This window comes from Nicotiana sylvestris, chromosome 3 (genome assembly GCF_000393655.2).
Source record: "Nicotiana sylvestris chromosome 3, ASM39365v2, whole genome shotgun sequence".
NCBI lineage: Eukaryota > Viridiplantae > Streptophyta > Magnoliopsida > Solanales > Solanaceae > Nicotiana > Nicotiana sylvestris.
Window position 1 is genome coordinate 73,518,485 of NC_091059.1, and position 15,232 is coordinate 73,533,716.

General features: G+C 41.4%; 1 protein-coding gene across 1 annotated transcript; it reads right to left on the bottom strand.

Annotated features, from left to right (window-relative positions):
* Window positions 1-11,992: 11,992 nt before the first annotated feature.
* On the bottom strand, window positions 11,993-12,424 carry LOC138887531 (uncharacterized). Its single transcript, XM_070169291.1, has one exon. The coding sequence runs from the start codon at window positions 12,422-12,424 to the stop codon at window positions 11,993-11,995; it is 432 nt and encodes a 143-aa protein (XP_070025392.1).
* Window positions 12,425-15,232: the final 2,808 nt, after the last annotated feature.

Here is a 15,232-nt window from a genome sequence, read left to right on the forward strand (position 1 = left end):
TCACACAGTTATTCTTGGATAGGTATATTCCACCCTCTGAGAGGGAAGATCTACGGTATCAGTTTGAGCATCTTGAGCAGGGTCAGATGTTCGTGACCAATTATGAGGTGAGGTTCTCTAAGTTGTCTCACCATGCACCTCGGTATTCGAGCTAGCATGGCCCGAGAGGTAGAGATAGGTACTAAGTATCAGCTAGTGGTGGAGATTGCTCGCAGGATTGAGGGTTATTGCTAGAGGGGTAGAGAGCCGTTTTAGCAGGAAAAGAGGTCCCAGTTTTTTGGAGAGTTCAGAGGTGCCCCAGCCAGGGGTAAGGGGAACACGGGGAGGGGTCAGAGCCCAGCACGCCCCTGTATTTAGCACCACCATCACCTCCCCAAGGTGCTCTAGTGAGACCTTATTACAGTGCAATGCTGGAGAGTTCTTGCCACCCACCAGCTATTCAGGGTTCCTCCGACGGGTATTCTGGCCATCAGGGTTCTTCCATGCTTACTTTAGTGTCATGCCAGAGAGTTAAAATCGCCCACCAGCCATTTAGGGCTCTTCTGGTGGATATTCGGGTCAGTAGGCTCAGACTTAAGGGTAGCAGGCTATGGTGCCGAGGGGTTGCTATGAGTGTAGAGATACGGGTCACATAAAGAGGACCTACCCCAAACTTCAAGGCAAGGAAGTACAGCAAGGTCATCAGCCTATGATTTTAGTGCCGGTTTCTCAGCCTCCTAGAGGCGTGGGACAGGCGGGTAGAGGTCGTCCTAGAGGTGGAGGCCATGTAGGGAGAGGTTAGACATCTACTGCTTAGTCAGGTAAAGGCCAGCTAGGTGGCGCCCCAGCCAGATTCTATGCCCTTCCGGCTAGGCCAGATACATTGGCCTCAAATGTCGTCATCACAAGTATTATTTCCATCTGCGGTAGAGATTCTTTGGTATTGTTTGATCTAGGGTCCACATATTCATATGTATCATCTCTGTTTGCTCGTTTCCTGGTTATTCTGCCTGCGCCTTTGGGCACTCCTGTTCATGTGTCCACTCCTGTGGACGATTTTGTGGATGTGGATCGGATCTACCGGTCTTGTGTGATCACATATTGTGGTTTCAAGACTAGAGCAGATCTCATGTTGCTTGATATGATCGACTTTGAGATCATCCTAGGCATGGATTGGTTATCTCCATATCGCGCCGTCCTAGATTTCCATGCCAAACCTATTACATTAGTAATGCCAGGGTTACCAAGGTTGGAATGGAAGGGTTCCACAGTTGATACGTCTACCCGGGTTATCCCTTTCCTAAAGGCTCAGCATATGGTCGAGAACGGGTGTTTGGCTTATTTAGCTTATGTTCAGGATACCACCTTAGAGTCTCCGACGATTGATTTAGTTCTAGTAGTTCGAGAGTTCACCCATGTGTTTCCTTCTGATCTTCCTGGCATGCCACTGGATCGTGATATTGATTTCTGTATTGATTTGGCTCCAGGCACCCAGCCTATATCTATCCCACCGTACCATATGGCTCCGAAGAAGTTGAAGGAGTTGAAGGAGCAGCTTGAGGTATTGTTAGCAAAAGGGGTTTGTTAGACCCAGTGTATCGCCTTTAGGGTGCACCAGTGTTATTTGTGAAGAAGAAGGATAGGACTATGTGAATGTGCATTGATTACTACCAGTTGAACAAAGTCACCATCAAGAACAAGTATCCCTTGCCTCGCATCGATGATTTGATTGGCCAATTGTAGTGTGCTAGGGTGTTCTCTAAGATCTACTTGAGGTCGGGGTACCATCAGTTGAAGATTCGGGACTCGGATGTTTCGAAGACTGCATTCTGGACAAGATATGGCCATTATGAGTTTCTGATGATGTCCTTTGGTTTGACCAATGCCCCAACGGTATTTATGGACTTTATGAACATGGTGTTCAGACCTTATATTGATTCCTTTGTCATTGTCTTCATTGACGACATCTTGATATACTCACGTAGCTTGGGGGTGCACGAGCAGTATTTGAGAGTAGTGCTTCAGACCTTGCGAGAGCAGAAGCTATATGCTAAGTTCTCCAAGTGTGAGTTTTGGCTAGAGTCAGTGACATTCTTGGGTCATGTTGTGTCAGGAGAGGGTATTAAGGTGGATCCCAAGAAGATTGAGGCAGTTCAGGGTTGGCCACGTCCTACTTAAGTGACCGAGATCAGGAGTTTCTTGAGGTTAGCAGGTTATTACAGATTGATTCGTGTAGGACGTTTCATCTATTGCATCACCTCTGACTAGATTGACCCCGAAGGGTGCTCCATTCTGTTGGTCCGATGATTGTGAGGCGAGCTTTCAGAAGCTCAAGACAGCTTTGATTACAACACCAGTTCTTGTGTTGCCTTCCGGTTTAAGGATGTATACGGTATATTGTGACGCTTCACGCATTGGATTGGGATGTGTATTGATGTAGGAGGGGCGAGTTATTACATATGCTTCGTGTCAGTTGAAGATTTAGGAGAAGAATTATCTTGTGCATGATTTGGAGTTGGTCGCGATTGTTCATGCTATAAAGATATGGAGGCATTAACTGTATAGGGAATTATGTGAGGTTTATACTGATCATTGCAGCTTACAACACTTGTTCAAGCAGAGGGATCTCAATTTGAGATAGGCTTGAATTGTTGAAGGATTATGACATCACCATTCTTTATCATCCGGGCAAGGCAAATGTGGTTGTGGATGCCTTAAGTAGGAAAGCAGAGAGTATGGGTAGCTTGGCATTCATTCCAGTAGAGGGGAGGCCACTAGCTTTGGACATTCAGTCCTTGGCTAACAGACTTGTAAGGTTGGATATTTCATAGCCCAGCTGAGTGCTTACGTGCATGGTTGTTCAGTCGTCATTATTGGGGCAGATCAAGGCTCGACAGTTCGATGATCCACATTTGGCAGTTCTTAGATAGACAGTACTTTATGGTAGTGCCAAAGAGGTTTCTATTGGTGAGGATGGCGTTTTGTGACTCTAGGGTCGCCTATGTGTTCCTAATGTTGATGGTCTGAGGGAGAGGATACTAGTGGAGGCACATAGTTTGCGGTATTCCATTCATTCGGGTGCGACAAAGATGTATCGTGACTTGAGGCAGAATTATTGGTGGCGGAAAATGAAGAAGGACATAGTGGAGTATGTGGCTAAGTGTTTGAATTGCCAGCAGGTTAAGTATGAGCACCAGAGGCTGGGTGGCCTACTTCAACAGATGCCTATACTAGAGTGGAAGTGGGAGCGCATTAATATAGACTTCGTAGTTGGGTTGCCCCGGACCTTGTGGAAGTTTGATGCAATATGGGTCATTGTTGACAGATTGACCAAGTCGGCGCACTTTATTCCGGTTGTGACTACTTATACTTTAGAGAGATTGGCCCAGATTTACATTCAGGAGATAGTCAGGTTGCACGGTGTGCCAGTTTCTATCATATCAGATAAAGGCCCTCGGCTCACTTCCCATTTCTAGAGAGCCGTTCAGAATGAGTTGGGGACCCATGTAGAGCTTAGCACAGCATTTCATCCTCAGACCGACGGGCAGTCGGAGCGGATAGTTCAAATTTTGGAGGACATGCTCAGAGCATGTGTGATTGACTTTGGAGGACAGGGGGATCAGTTCTTGCCTTTCGCAGAGTTTGCTTACAACAACAACTATCAGTCCAGCATTGAGATGGCTCTATTTGAAGCTTTGTACGATCGGCGGTGTCATTCTCCTATCGGGTGGTTTGATCCTAGTGAGGCTAAGTTATACGGTACAGATTTGGTGCAAGATGCCTTGGACAAGGTAAAGTTGATTCAGGAGAGGCTTCGCACAACTCAATCTAGACAGAAGAGTTACGTGGATCAGAAGGCGCGTGATGTATCATTAATGGTTGGAGAGAAGGTCCTCTTGAAAGTCTCGCCAATGAAGGGTGTTATGAGGTTCGGGAAGAAGGGCAAGCTGAGCCCAAGGTTTATTGGCCCATTTGAGGAGTTGAGGCGAGTTGGGAATGTTGCTTACGAGCTTGCTTTACCCCCCAGTTTATCAGGAGTTCACCTAGTTTTTCACGTGTCTATGCTTCGGAGGTATCATGCCGACTTTAGACTTCAGTACTATTCAGTTAGATGAGAGCCTGAGTTATGAGGAAGAGCCAATTGCCATTATTGATAGACAGGATCACCAGTTAAGATCCAAGAGGATTTCAGCGATGAAGGTCCAGTGGAGGGGCCAACTAGTCGAGGAGGCGACCTAGGAGTCCGAGGAGGACATGCGGAGCAGATGCCCACATTTATTCAGCACCTCAGGTACTTTTCTATGTCCGTTCGAGGACGAACGTTTGTTTAAGAGGTGGAGAATGTAACGAACCGACTTGTCATTTTGCTTTTTAGAACCCCGTCCCCCTAAATAAAACTTCTCGTGCTTGCTTTAACTAATTTATGACTTGCGGGGATAGTTGGTTCGGGATTTGGAAGAATTTGGGTTGAAATATGCTCATTTGATTCCTTAAGATTTTCTTAAAAGTCTAAGTTTGACTTTGGTCAACATTTTTAGCAAACAGACCCCGGATTCATGTTTTGACTGTTCCGGAGGGTCCGTAGGAACATATGGACCTAGGCGTATGTCCGGAATTGAATTTCGAGGTCCCTAGCCCGAGTAATGAATTTTTATTAGAAATTATTAAACTGAAATTCTAAGGATTTAAAGAAACTAAATAATGATTGATCAAATTGGTATTAGGCTCGTAGGTTGGTTCCGGAGCCCAGTACATGTCCAATATAACATTTGAGACCTGCCCACAAAATTTGGTGTCAATCCGAGTAGAATAAGTACGTTTCGGCATGTTAGAAATGAATTTAAGAACTTGAAGTTCATAAGTTTGATTCAATTGGTTTTAGGGGGTGATTCATAGATTTAGCGTTGTTTCGTGCGTTCCAAAGGTTCGAGCGGGTCCGTTTCATGATTTCAGACTTATCGGTATGTTCGGGCGGGGACCGGGAGGACCGAGCATCAATCGGGCGAGGCTCGAGTGAAGTTGGAAGAGTTGAGAAGAGCCGAAGCTTCTGGTTTCTGTCATAACCGCACCTGCGGTTGGTCATCCACAGATGCGATACCGCAGAAGCGGTTGTCCTCTCGTAGATGCGGCTAAAGCAGGCCAGGCCCAAAACCGCAGAAGCGGCTTCAAGATGGCAGAAGCGGTCCCAGCCCGCTTGGCCAATTCCGCAGATGCAGCCTTTTCCTCACAGAAGCAGAATCGCAGATGCGGTCCCCTGACCGTAAATGTGGAAATCACTGAAGCAGTGAGCTTCATTTATTACGGGATCTAAGTCATTTTGGCCATTTTTCACTCATCCATTAGGCGATTTTGGAGCTCTTGTGAGAGGACCTTCACCTAGGGTTGGGTAGATTAACATACAAAGATTAAGGTAAAATCATGGGGTTAGAGCAAAACCTAGGGTTTTGACAAAAGTTAGATTTGACCAAAAAATTTGTTATGAAATGAATTAGAAATCATATATTATTGATCCTTGGGTTATGAAGAACAACTTTCTTCGAAAAATTTCGGAGTCCGGGCACATGGGCCCAGGGTCGGATTTTAGGAAACTTATGTTTAAGATTGGGAAATTGCTTTAATAGTTAGAATGTGATCTTGTGAGCTTGTATTGACTAATTCTTACCCCATTTAACTAGTTTTGGACCGTTCGACTCCAAATTGAGAGATCGGGCTCGTTCTTGGTATCGGAAGTGCTCTTTGGAGCGAGGTGAGTCTCATATATAATCGTGTAAGAGGGAATTGTCCCCATAGGTGACGAGAGTCCGTGCGTAGTACTATTATGCTAAGTCCGGGTAGTTTAGGACCCAAAGCATGCTTTATGTGATACTCTTGCAATTCTATGTTTAATTTGGATTGTTTAAATCATAGTGATTATGATTAATAAGCCTAGTTAAGAGGAACATTATCTTTCTTGGCCTTTTTAAAAGAGAAGCTGATAATTCAGTGAGTATTTGCGCCCCAGTTATATGTTCTTGTCTGCTTGTTGCTATGTTTAACTATATTTGACCGCGTCGCATCGTTGATTCGCGATCGGGGTAATAGATGCATCTATGGTTCGTGCCATTTGACCTTTGGTAGTGCACAATTTACTTTTATGTTAGATTGGGTTGTACGACCTTGGCACTACTTGCGTATGTTTTACTCGGTATTTTTCTATGACTTGAGTTTTATTATTTGTCCTAGAATGGAAGTTGCCTGCTGTGACATTATCTATGAGAAGACCTGTTAGTGCTTGCTATACACTGCTAATTATTTGTTTTATACATTCTCAGTATAATTTATCTCTCATATTATTTGACCCTAGTAAGTGTCAAGTCGACTTCTCGTCTCTACTTCTTCGAGATTAGACAAGATACTTACTGGGTACATGTTTTGTATGTACTCATACTACACTTCTATACTTAATTGTACAGGATCTGAGGTAGGTACATCTGGCTATCAGTCTGGTGCGCATCCCTGAGCATATTTCGATATTTCCATGATGAGTTGCCCCCTTCCTGTGTCGTTCAGCAGCTTGATGGAGTCTCTCTTTATTTATTTTTGCTGTCTATTTGTATTTCGGATAGTAGAATAGATTTATTCTTTTGTATATTCTGCTAGTTTCCCACAACTTGTGACACCAGGTCTTGGCACACACACTATAGTGGACTATTCTTTTGGGAATTGTATAATTATTTTTTGTACCTTACCGGTTATCACTTATTTTAAATTTAGCTTAAGGAATTACTGCAATTATTTTGGTAAAAGTAAAATGAGAACTTGTTTATATTACTGTGTTGGCTTGCCCGGCAATGGTGTTGGGCGCCATCATGACCTATAATGGAAATAGGTCGTGACAAAATTACTACGGTTGGACTCATAATTGAATGGGAGTTCAGAATTTGTGAACTTTGTTAGGTTTCGGGGTGCGGGCCTGGGGTTAGCTTTTTGGGTTGACTTTGCATATTATTCAAGACTTTAGCTTTATCATTTGGAATTATTTCCAATGGTTTTTATTGATGATATTAAGGTGTTTTGGCTAGATTTGAGTCACTCGGAGGCTGATTCGCGTGGCAAGGGATTTTTGGAGTTTTGATTCGCATTTTGAGATAAGTAATATATCTAAACTTGGATCTAAGAGTATTTAACCTTGGTAACTATATTACATGAGAGGTATTAGGATGACTCACGCACTAGGTGACGGGCGTGTGTGCCTACACCAAAGTGTTCATGATTATAGGTGGCCTTTAGGCTATTATGGGATTATTTTTCCATCATGCCTTGTTGTATCCATGCTTTATAAACCTGTATGATCATTTGAGTTCTGATTCATGTTAGAAATAATGTCTAGGCTATGTACTATTTGTTTGAAAATTGATACGGACATTCTTGTTGTTTCTTAGTTATTTCGCTTAATTGTACACATACTCTCAGTCATGATGTTATATTTGTGTATGACATATCTGTCTAAGTACTTTCTTCTTCGATTCCTCACATGTTGTTGATGCCTTATATGCGTAACATTTTTGAATTGAATACTGTGAGATGTGGTTAACTGAGACTTGACCAGTTGATGATTGAGCTTGGGCCATAGAGCCGATTTGGTATTGATTTTGAGGTGACGCGTACGCCTGGGGTCATATTGAGTTAAGTGTTATTAATTTGGGGCGACACGTGCACCAGGCCTCACTATTAGGCAATATGATTATGATTAGTGCTTGGGCAGGATCCTCCCCTCCGAAGTCTGACATATCTATAGTGAGCACAGTTGATTGTAAATTCTTGAATGTGAACAAGTTGATCATAATTTCATTGAGTTACTTGCTTCTACTATTTCCTTATATTCTGAATTGTTACTAGATATTGATATTGGTCTCTGACTGTCAATTTTGAGCTGGTCACTACTTTCAACCCAAGGTTAGCTTTGTTACTTATTGAGTATATGGGGTCGGTTGTACTCATACTACACTCAACACTTCTTAAATAGATCCAGGTACTTTCGGATGAGGTGATCTCTAGAGTTTTTTTGCTACTAGCTTTTGGGAGACTACGCGGTAGTTGTTACCATCCGCAGACCTTGAAATTCTCTTTTATTATTTCTATTATTGTTGTTCTACTATTTAGACAGTTGTATTGAGAATTTGGCCTTGTATTTTGATACTAAGTAGTGCTCATGTACTCGTTGACACCAGATTTTTTAGCCCACTTGGCCGAAATTTAAGTTTCGGATCAATTTTTGATTACCCATCTACCCCCGAGCCCGGATATCTGATTTATTTTAAAATCCAATCTCAAATTACGGTCTAGATCTTATTTTTTTCCTAAATCCCTACATTCTACCCAAAACCCCTAATTTTACCATGAAATTCATAATTTTGATATTAAAAATTCATGAAAAGTAATTGAAATCGATAAAAACTAGTTAAGGATGCATACCAATGAATTTGGGGATAAATATTTCTTCAAAAATCGCCTCTAGAGAGCTTAGGGTTGAAAAGGGTGCAAAAAGAGATAAGTCCCGATTTTTCCATATTTTACCCAACTACAGATGCTGCAATTGCGAACTCTTATTTGTTATTGCAATGTCCGGAAATGCGACACACTAATCGCAAATAGGATCAGTGTATCAAACAGTTGAACGTCGCAAAAGCGACAAAATCTTGCAAATGCGATTATCCCCTCCATCGCAAATGCGACCTGAGCTTCGCATTTGCGAAGCTGCCAGCCCCCACCTCCAAGTCGTAAAAGTGACTCGAAGATTGCAAATGCGACCACCCAAAATCCTCAGATGCGGACATATCTTCGAATTTACGAAGTCAACAGCCCTTTTCAGATATCGCGTGTCACGCCCCGACCTCGGGAAGCGCGACTAGTGCTCTACCGAGATACCACGGTCGGGCAAGCCTGCATAATGTCGTCTACCCAACTCACCTTTGAATAGATATAAGATATATTTCGTTAATTCGACAGTAAGAGGTCATATGAATAACACCAGTTCATTTCCTTTAGTTACGTCATTAACAAGTCTCCAAAATAATACACTAGACAATCATAGTTTGAAGTGGAACATGTGATACAATTACAAACATTTTAGTTTAACTTTCCCAAAACAAGATACAATCCACACTATGTCTACGGATCCTCTAACAGAAACAAAAGAGTGCTACGACCATACCCCCGGAAACAAGGCCCCGACTATACCTCAAAATGCTATGTACAAAGGACAAGAGATACAAGACCCCCAAATAAAGTGGGGCTCGCCAAGTCAGCTGAGTAGAGGGTGTACTGCTATCAATGTTCAATGTCTCCCGTTGTGGAACCACCTGCATCCATTAAAGATGCAGTGCCCCCAACAAAAGGGGCGTTAGTACATACGGAATAGTACTAGTATGAAAATCTAAACACCCCATCAATAGAATGAGTAATAGTACAATGAGAAAGAAACATGGAATCGATGAGGACCTCAAACAATATTAAAGTACCAATTTAGGAGGATGATAGATTTCAAGCAAGTTTCAATATTTTAAGTTGGGAGATCTTTAGCACCGATACTCCACCATGCTTTTAGCATAGAGTCCGATCTCACCCGATTGGCTAAGCCATCTCACCCCGAGCCATCCACTCACAATAACACCATGTGTATGGTATGGCGTCCGATCTCAGCCCGATCGGCTAAGCCGTCTCACCACAATGCCATGTGGGTCGACATCACATCACATCTTGCTAGCAATAATCTCATCCCATTCAAGGGGAAATATCTCAACACATCAATCTCATCACATGTAAGGGGAAACAATCGCATCACCTCAACACGGGGATTTACCCCTCAATCACTCCTACATTTGCATGTATAGTTTCGGGGTTAGGTTACATTGACCTACCCTTCCTTGGTGACTAAACAGTACTCCCAATGTATTTATTATTTAAAGGATTCACAACTCATTTCAATGTCTTTTACACCTCTTTATTTCATTGGCACTAGTGGCCCCAATTGTAATATTGTTCTTGGCACGTCGGCCGTATTTCATATTCCATACTCACCCCGATAACTTTTAATCGTTACCATAGATTATCATCAATAAGAGGATTTCAAATCAAGACTTTAAGTACATATATGATCAGTTAAGAGCCTTAAGTACATTGAGTTTCTTTTCAACAATTTGGTATACTGACTTTAACTTGAAACACGACTTGAAGTCAATAACAACAACAACAATCCAGTAAAATCCCACTAGTGGGATCTGGGGAGGGTAGTATGTACACAGACCTTATCCCTACCCCAAGGAGTAGAGAGGCGATTTTCAAAGACCCTCGACTCAAGAAAATAAAAAGACAAAGACAAAAGGAGACAATATCAGTCCATACTTTGAACCACATTCCCGAAGGATAACATAATAAGATAAGAGCATTTGGAATATGTTTTTTTCAACATATAACTTTCGACACGGACCTTATTCGAAATAGTCAAATTTATTATGAACAACTCGGGACTTACAGAATTATCGTGGGATTCAATTCTAAGAGAAATGTTTAGCCAACATACCTTTTTGAGTTTCCTTGAATTACTACAATGTTTCCGAAAATCTTAGCATCTTCGATCTATTTGAAAATATAACAAATTTGAACATAAATTAGGAAGAAGTTCAGGGTTCATCACATTTGAACATTTTAACAAACACTAGGTGGACATTATGATCTCAAGGTCCTCCTATAGTGGATTCCTTCATCCCTCAACCAAAAGTCTACCCAATTGATCTCAACAATCTTCCCACAATCCTTGATAGTACATTCATGCACAATGAACAACTCCCACACCCAAGAATTGCTTTTCTCATTACCTATTTTCAGTTAATTCCCGAAATTAAGGGCTAGGGAGTAGAATCTTACCTCTAGGATGAAGACCTAATGAGTGTTCCTTGTTAATTCTCTAAAAATTGAGCAAGAATTGATGAAAAATTAGTTTAGGACCCCCCCCCCCACTCTAGATCACTTCCTCACTCTCAAGATATTAGAGTTTTAATTTACAAATGGTCTTTAACGTCTATATATCGAAATAGGGTTGGGTTATAAATTTGGAAAATGAAGCCCCGATGCAGACTTCTGTAGTCCACAAAATGGACCGCATAATGGTCCTCCGGAATTGGGCACATCTGTGCAGGTATGCGACAGGTCTGTGGTCCGTAGACCAATTCTGTCGTCGCATAATGGACCGCAAAACCTCCTTCCGAAATTCCTCAGGCTGGATTTGCGACATATGTACGGCCCGCGAAACGATTATGTCGTCGCATAATTGACTACAAAATTACTTCCAAAGTTTTCCCATTTCTCTACTTCACTCTATGGTGGATCTGCGGCCGCATAATGGACCGCAGAAATGCCTTTCTCTGCCAAATATTTTTCTTCAACTCCCCAACGCACTGTTCAACCCAAAAATCTCGTACTCTACAATCATCAACACATAAGTCTACCCTAGCATCACGAAACCTTGGGTTCTAGGTGAAGCCTTACATTCTCCCCTGCTTAAGATCATTCGTCCTCGAATGAGGGTCAAAATTCGCCATTAGAATGCAATGTGAATCAGCTGCTATTTCACACACCAGTAGTTCAAAATTTTTGACAAACTACCTAAATTTCAAGAAATTTCGGCAGCATTTCCCCTATAACTGGTCCTATACACCTCTCACAGAATCACATAAACCAATCCTAACAACATAACTGCAACACAAAAGTGTAACACAATTATGGACAAAACACTGTCTACAACGTTATAAACGTTATATTACCAAAAGAGACATTATTAACATGAACTGTACAAGTGAAATATGATTCATAGAAGTTAAGCTCTTAGCATTTTCCTAGAACACAACTTCATAAATACATAGCTATTAAAACAAATTAGGGTACTTCTTCTTCATTTCTTCCTCGGCCTCTTAGGTGGCCTCTTCGACCTGTTGGTTTCGCTATAGCACTTTCACGGAGGCAGTATCTTTATTTCTCAGCTTACGGACTTGCCTATCAAGAATGCAACTAGAATTTCTTCATAAGTCAATTCCTCATTAACCTCAATAGTCTCAACCAGAACAATAAGCGACGGATCTCTAACCACCTTCTTCAATATGGATATGTGAAACACCGGGTGCACTAAAGACATCTCTGGAGGTAGTTCAAGTTTGTAAGCCACCCGACCAATCCTCTGAATAATTCTGTACGGTTCGACATACCCCAGACTCAACATTCCTTTCTTAACAAACTGCATTATACCCTTCGTGGGGAAAATCTTCAAGAATGCCCAATCATCCTCTTTGAACTCCAAATCTCTGTGACGCACATCTGAATAGAACTTTTGACAACTCTTTGTAGTTTTTAACCATTCTGTAATGATCTTAACCTTCTCGATAGCCTGATGCATGAGGTCTGGCCTTATCATCTTTGCTTCCCCAATCTCGAACTATCCAATGGGAGATCTACATCTTCTACCATATAAAGCCTCAAATGGTGCCATCTGAATGCTAGCATGATAACTGTTGTTGTAGGAAAATTCTATGAGCGGCAGATGTTCATCCCAGCTAACCTTGAAGTCAATAACACAAGTGTGTACCATATCCTCGAGTGTTTGAATAGTCCGTTCTACCTGCCAGTCCGTATGTGGATGAAAGGTTGTACTAAGATTCACTTGAGTACCCAAACCTTGTTGAAAATTCTTCCAAAAATTAGCGGTTAATTGTGCCACTCGATCTGATATAAAAAAAGCTTGGGTGCCATGCAACCTGACTATTTCCTTGATATACAACTGAGCATATTGTTCTGCTGTGTCAAAAGCCTTAACAAGTAAGAATTGAGCTGATTTTGTGAGTCAATCCACAATCATCCAAATTGAGTCAAACTTGCAAGGCATGCGAGGTAGCCCCACTAGAAAGTCCATATTGATCATCTACCACTTCTACATTGTAATTTATATGTTTTGTGCCAATCCACTAGGCTGATGGTGTTTGGCCTTTACTTGTTGACAATTTGGACATCTTGCCACGAAGTCCGCTACATTCCTCTTCATATCATTCCTCTTGACAATTTGGACATCTTGCCACAATGCTTGTTACATTCCTCTTCATATCATTCCACCAGTAAACTTTATTAAGGTCATGGTACATCATTGTAGAGCTGGGTGCATGGAGTACCTAGAAGTGTGAGCCTTGATAATGATTATTTTCCGAAGACCATCTACATTTGGAACACATAATCACCCTTGGTACTTTAGTATACCATCATCCATGCCAAGAGAAAAATCCACGGCCTTATGTTTATGAATTCCCTCCTTCAGTTGTACCAACAATGGATCATTGTATTGCTTCTCCTTGACTTCAACTACACGCGACGATTCAGCCCTATTTTGCACATTCACCCCTCCTTCGCTAGAGTCCGCAAGAAGAATTCCAAAACTAGCCAACTGATGAACCTCCTTGGCTAACGGCCTATGATATGCCTCCAAGTGAGCAAACTGCCCATACATTTCTGGTTAAGAGCATCTGCCACAACATTAGCCTTCCCCGGATGATATAGGATATCGATGTCATAATCTTTGAGTAGCTCGAGCCATCTTCTCTGTCTTACATTCAATTCCCTGCTTGAAAATATATTGAAGGCTCTTATGTTCCGTGAATATATACACATGGACCCCATACAAATAATGACGCCAAAATCTTTAACGCAAAAACCACCACCACAAGCTCCAAGTCGTTTGTTGGATAGTTTTTCTCATGAGTCCTGAGTTGCCTAGAAGCATAAGCGATCACCTTGCTATGTTGCATTAATACACACCCAAGTCTGATCGTTGAAGCATCACAATATGCTACAAACCTATTTATACCCTCTGGTAGGGTCAATACCGGTGTCGTAGTCAATCTTGATTACAACTCTAAGAAGCTATTTTCACAAACATCTGACCATTGGAACTTAATCGCCTTCTATATTAATTTAGTCAACGAAGAGGCAAGAGTAGAGAACCCATCCATAAATTTCCTGTAATACCCGGCTAAGCCCAAGAAACTACGAATCTCTATTGGGATTGTAGGTTTAGGCCAATTTTTTCACAGCTGCAATCTTCTGAGGATCAACCTTAATTCCTTCTCCGGATATGACATGACCCAAGAAGGTGACATATTCAAGACAAAATTTACACTTCTAAAACTTTGCATAAAACTTGTGCTAATACAGAGTCTGCAAAACTACCCTGAGATGATGGGCATGGTCCTCTTGATGTCGTGAATATACCAGAATATTGACAATGAACACTATCACAAAAGAGTCGAGGTATGGCTTGAAAACTAGGTTCATAAGATCCATAAAAGTTGTCGGAGCATTTGTTAGCCCAAAAGACATTACCATAAAGGGAAAATACATAAGTTGCATCATGTACTTGTCCCGTAAAGTCAGTTTCAGGCTCAACCTTTACGGGCATTCTAATACCATCCTATCCTTTTCCAAGATGAATTTATTTACCCCTAAAATATAACAACCAAATTCAACTTGAGCAGTGTTTACACACATTGAAACGTGGTATTTTCACAATTTTTTAATTTTTTTCTTTTTAATGAAATAACCCCCCCCCCCCCCGAACCTTTCTTTCTCTCTTTCTTCCTCCCATCATTAATTTCTCCTTTTTAGAGAAAATTTCCAACATGTTTCTTTCTGGATCATGATGAATGCACAGAGATTATGAATAAACATTAACAAGTATTTTCATCTCTTTACTCACATATTGCCAGAATTTCCATTACAAATTATGTTGCCTACAATGTAGCTATAAAATTTGGTCTCTTTAAAAACCTTTGTTACAAATCTATTTTTAGCTATTTGGTGATAGAGAAATCATTTTCGCTTGCACCTTGAGTGATGTGAACCCATTTTATCTGCCACCTTATCTTTGAAGGAGGTATTAATTTCACTATGGATAAGAATAGGATGGTATCAGAATGCTCATAAAGGTTGATTCTAAAACTAAATTCGGGACAAGTACAGGGTGCAACATATTTATTATCCCTACCATAAATTCAAAGTGTCCATATAGGGTTTTGAAAGCTATTTTGGAGTATCCTGCTCCCTGATCTTCAATTGGTGATACCCGGATCTTAAATCAATCTTGGAGAAGTACTTAGCAGCCTGCAATTAGTCAAACAAGTCATCTATCCTTGGTAGTGGGTATTTATTCTTGATCGTGACCTTGTTGAGCTGTCGATAG

What these genes read in the sequence shown, in the direction of transcription:
- LOC138887531 (XM_070169291.1), bottom strand. Translation starts at nt 12,424, where the DNA reads ATGATAAGGCCAGACCTCATGCATCAGGCTATCGAGAAGGTTAAGATC.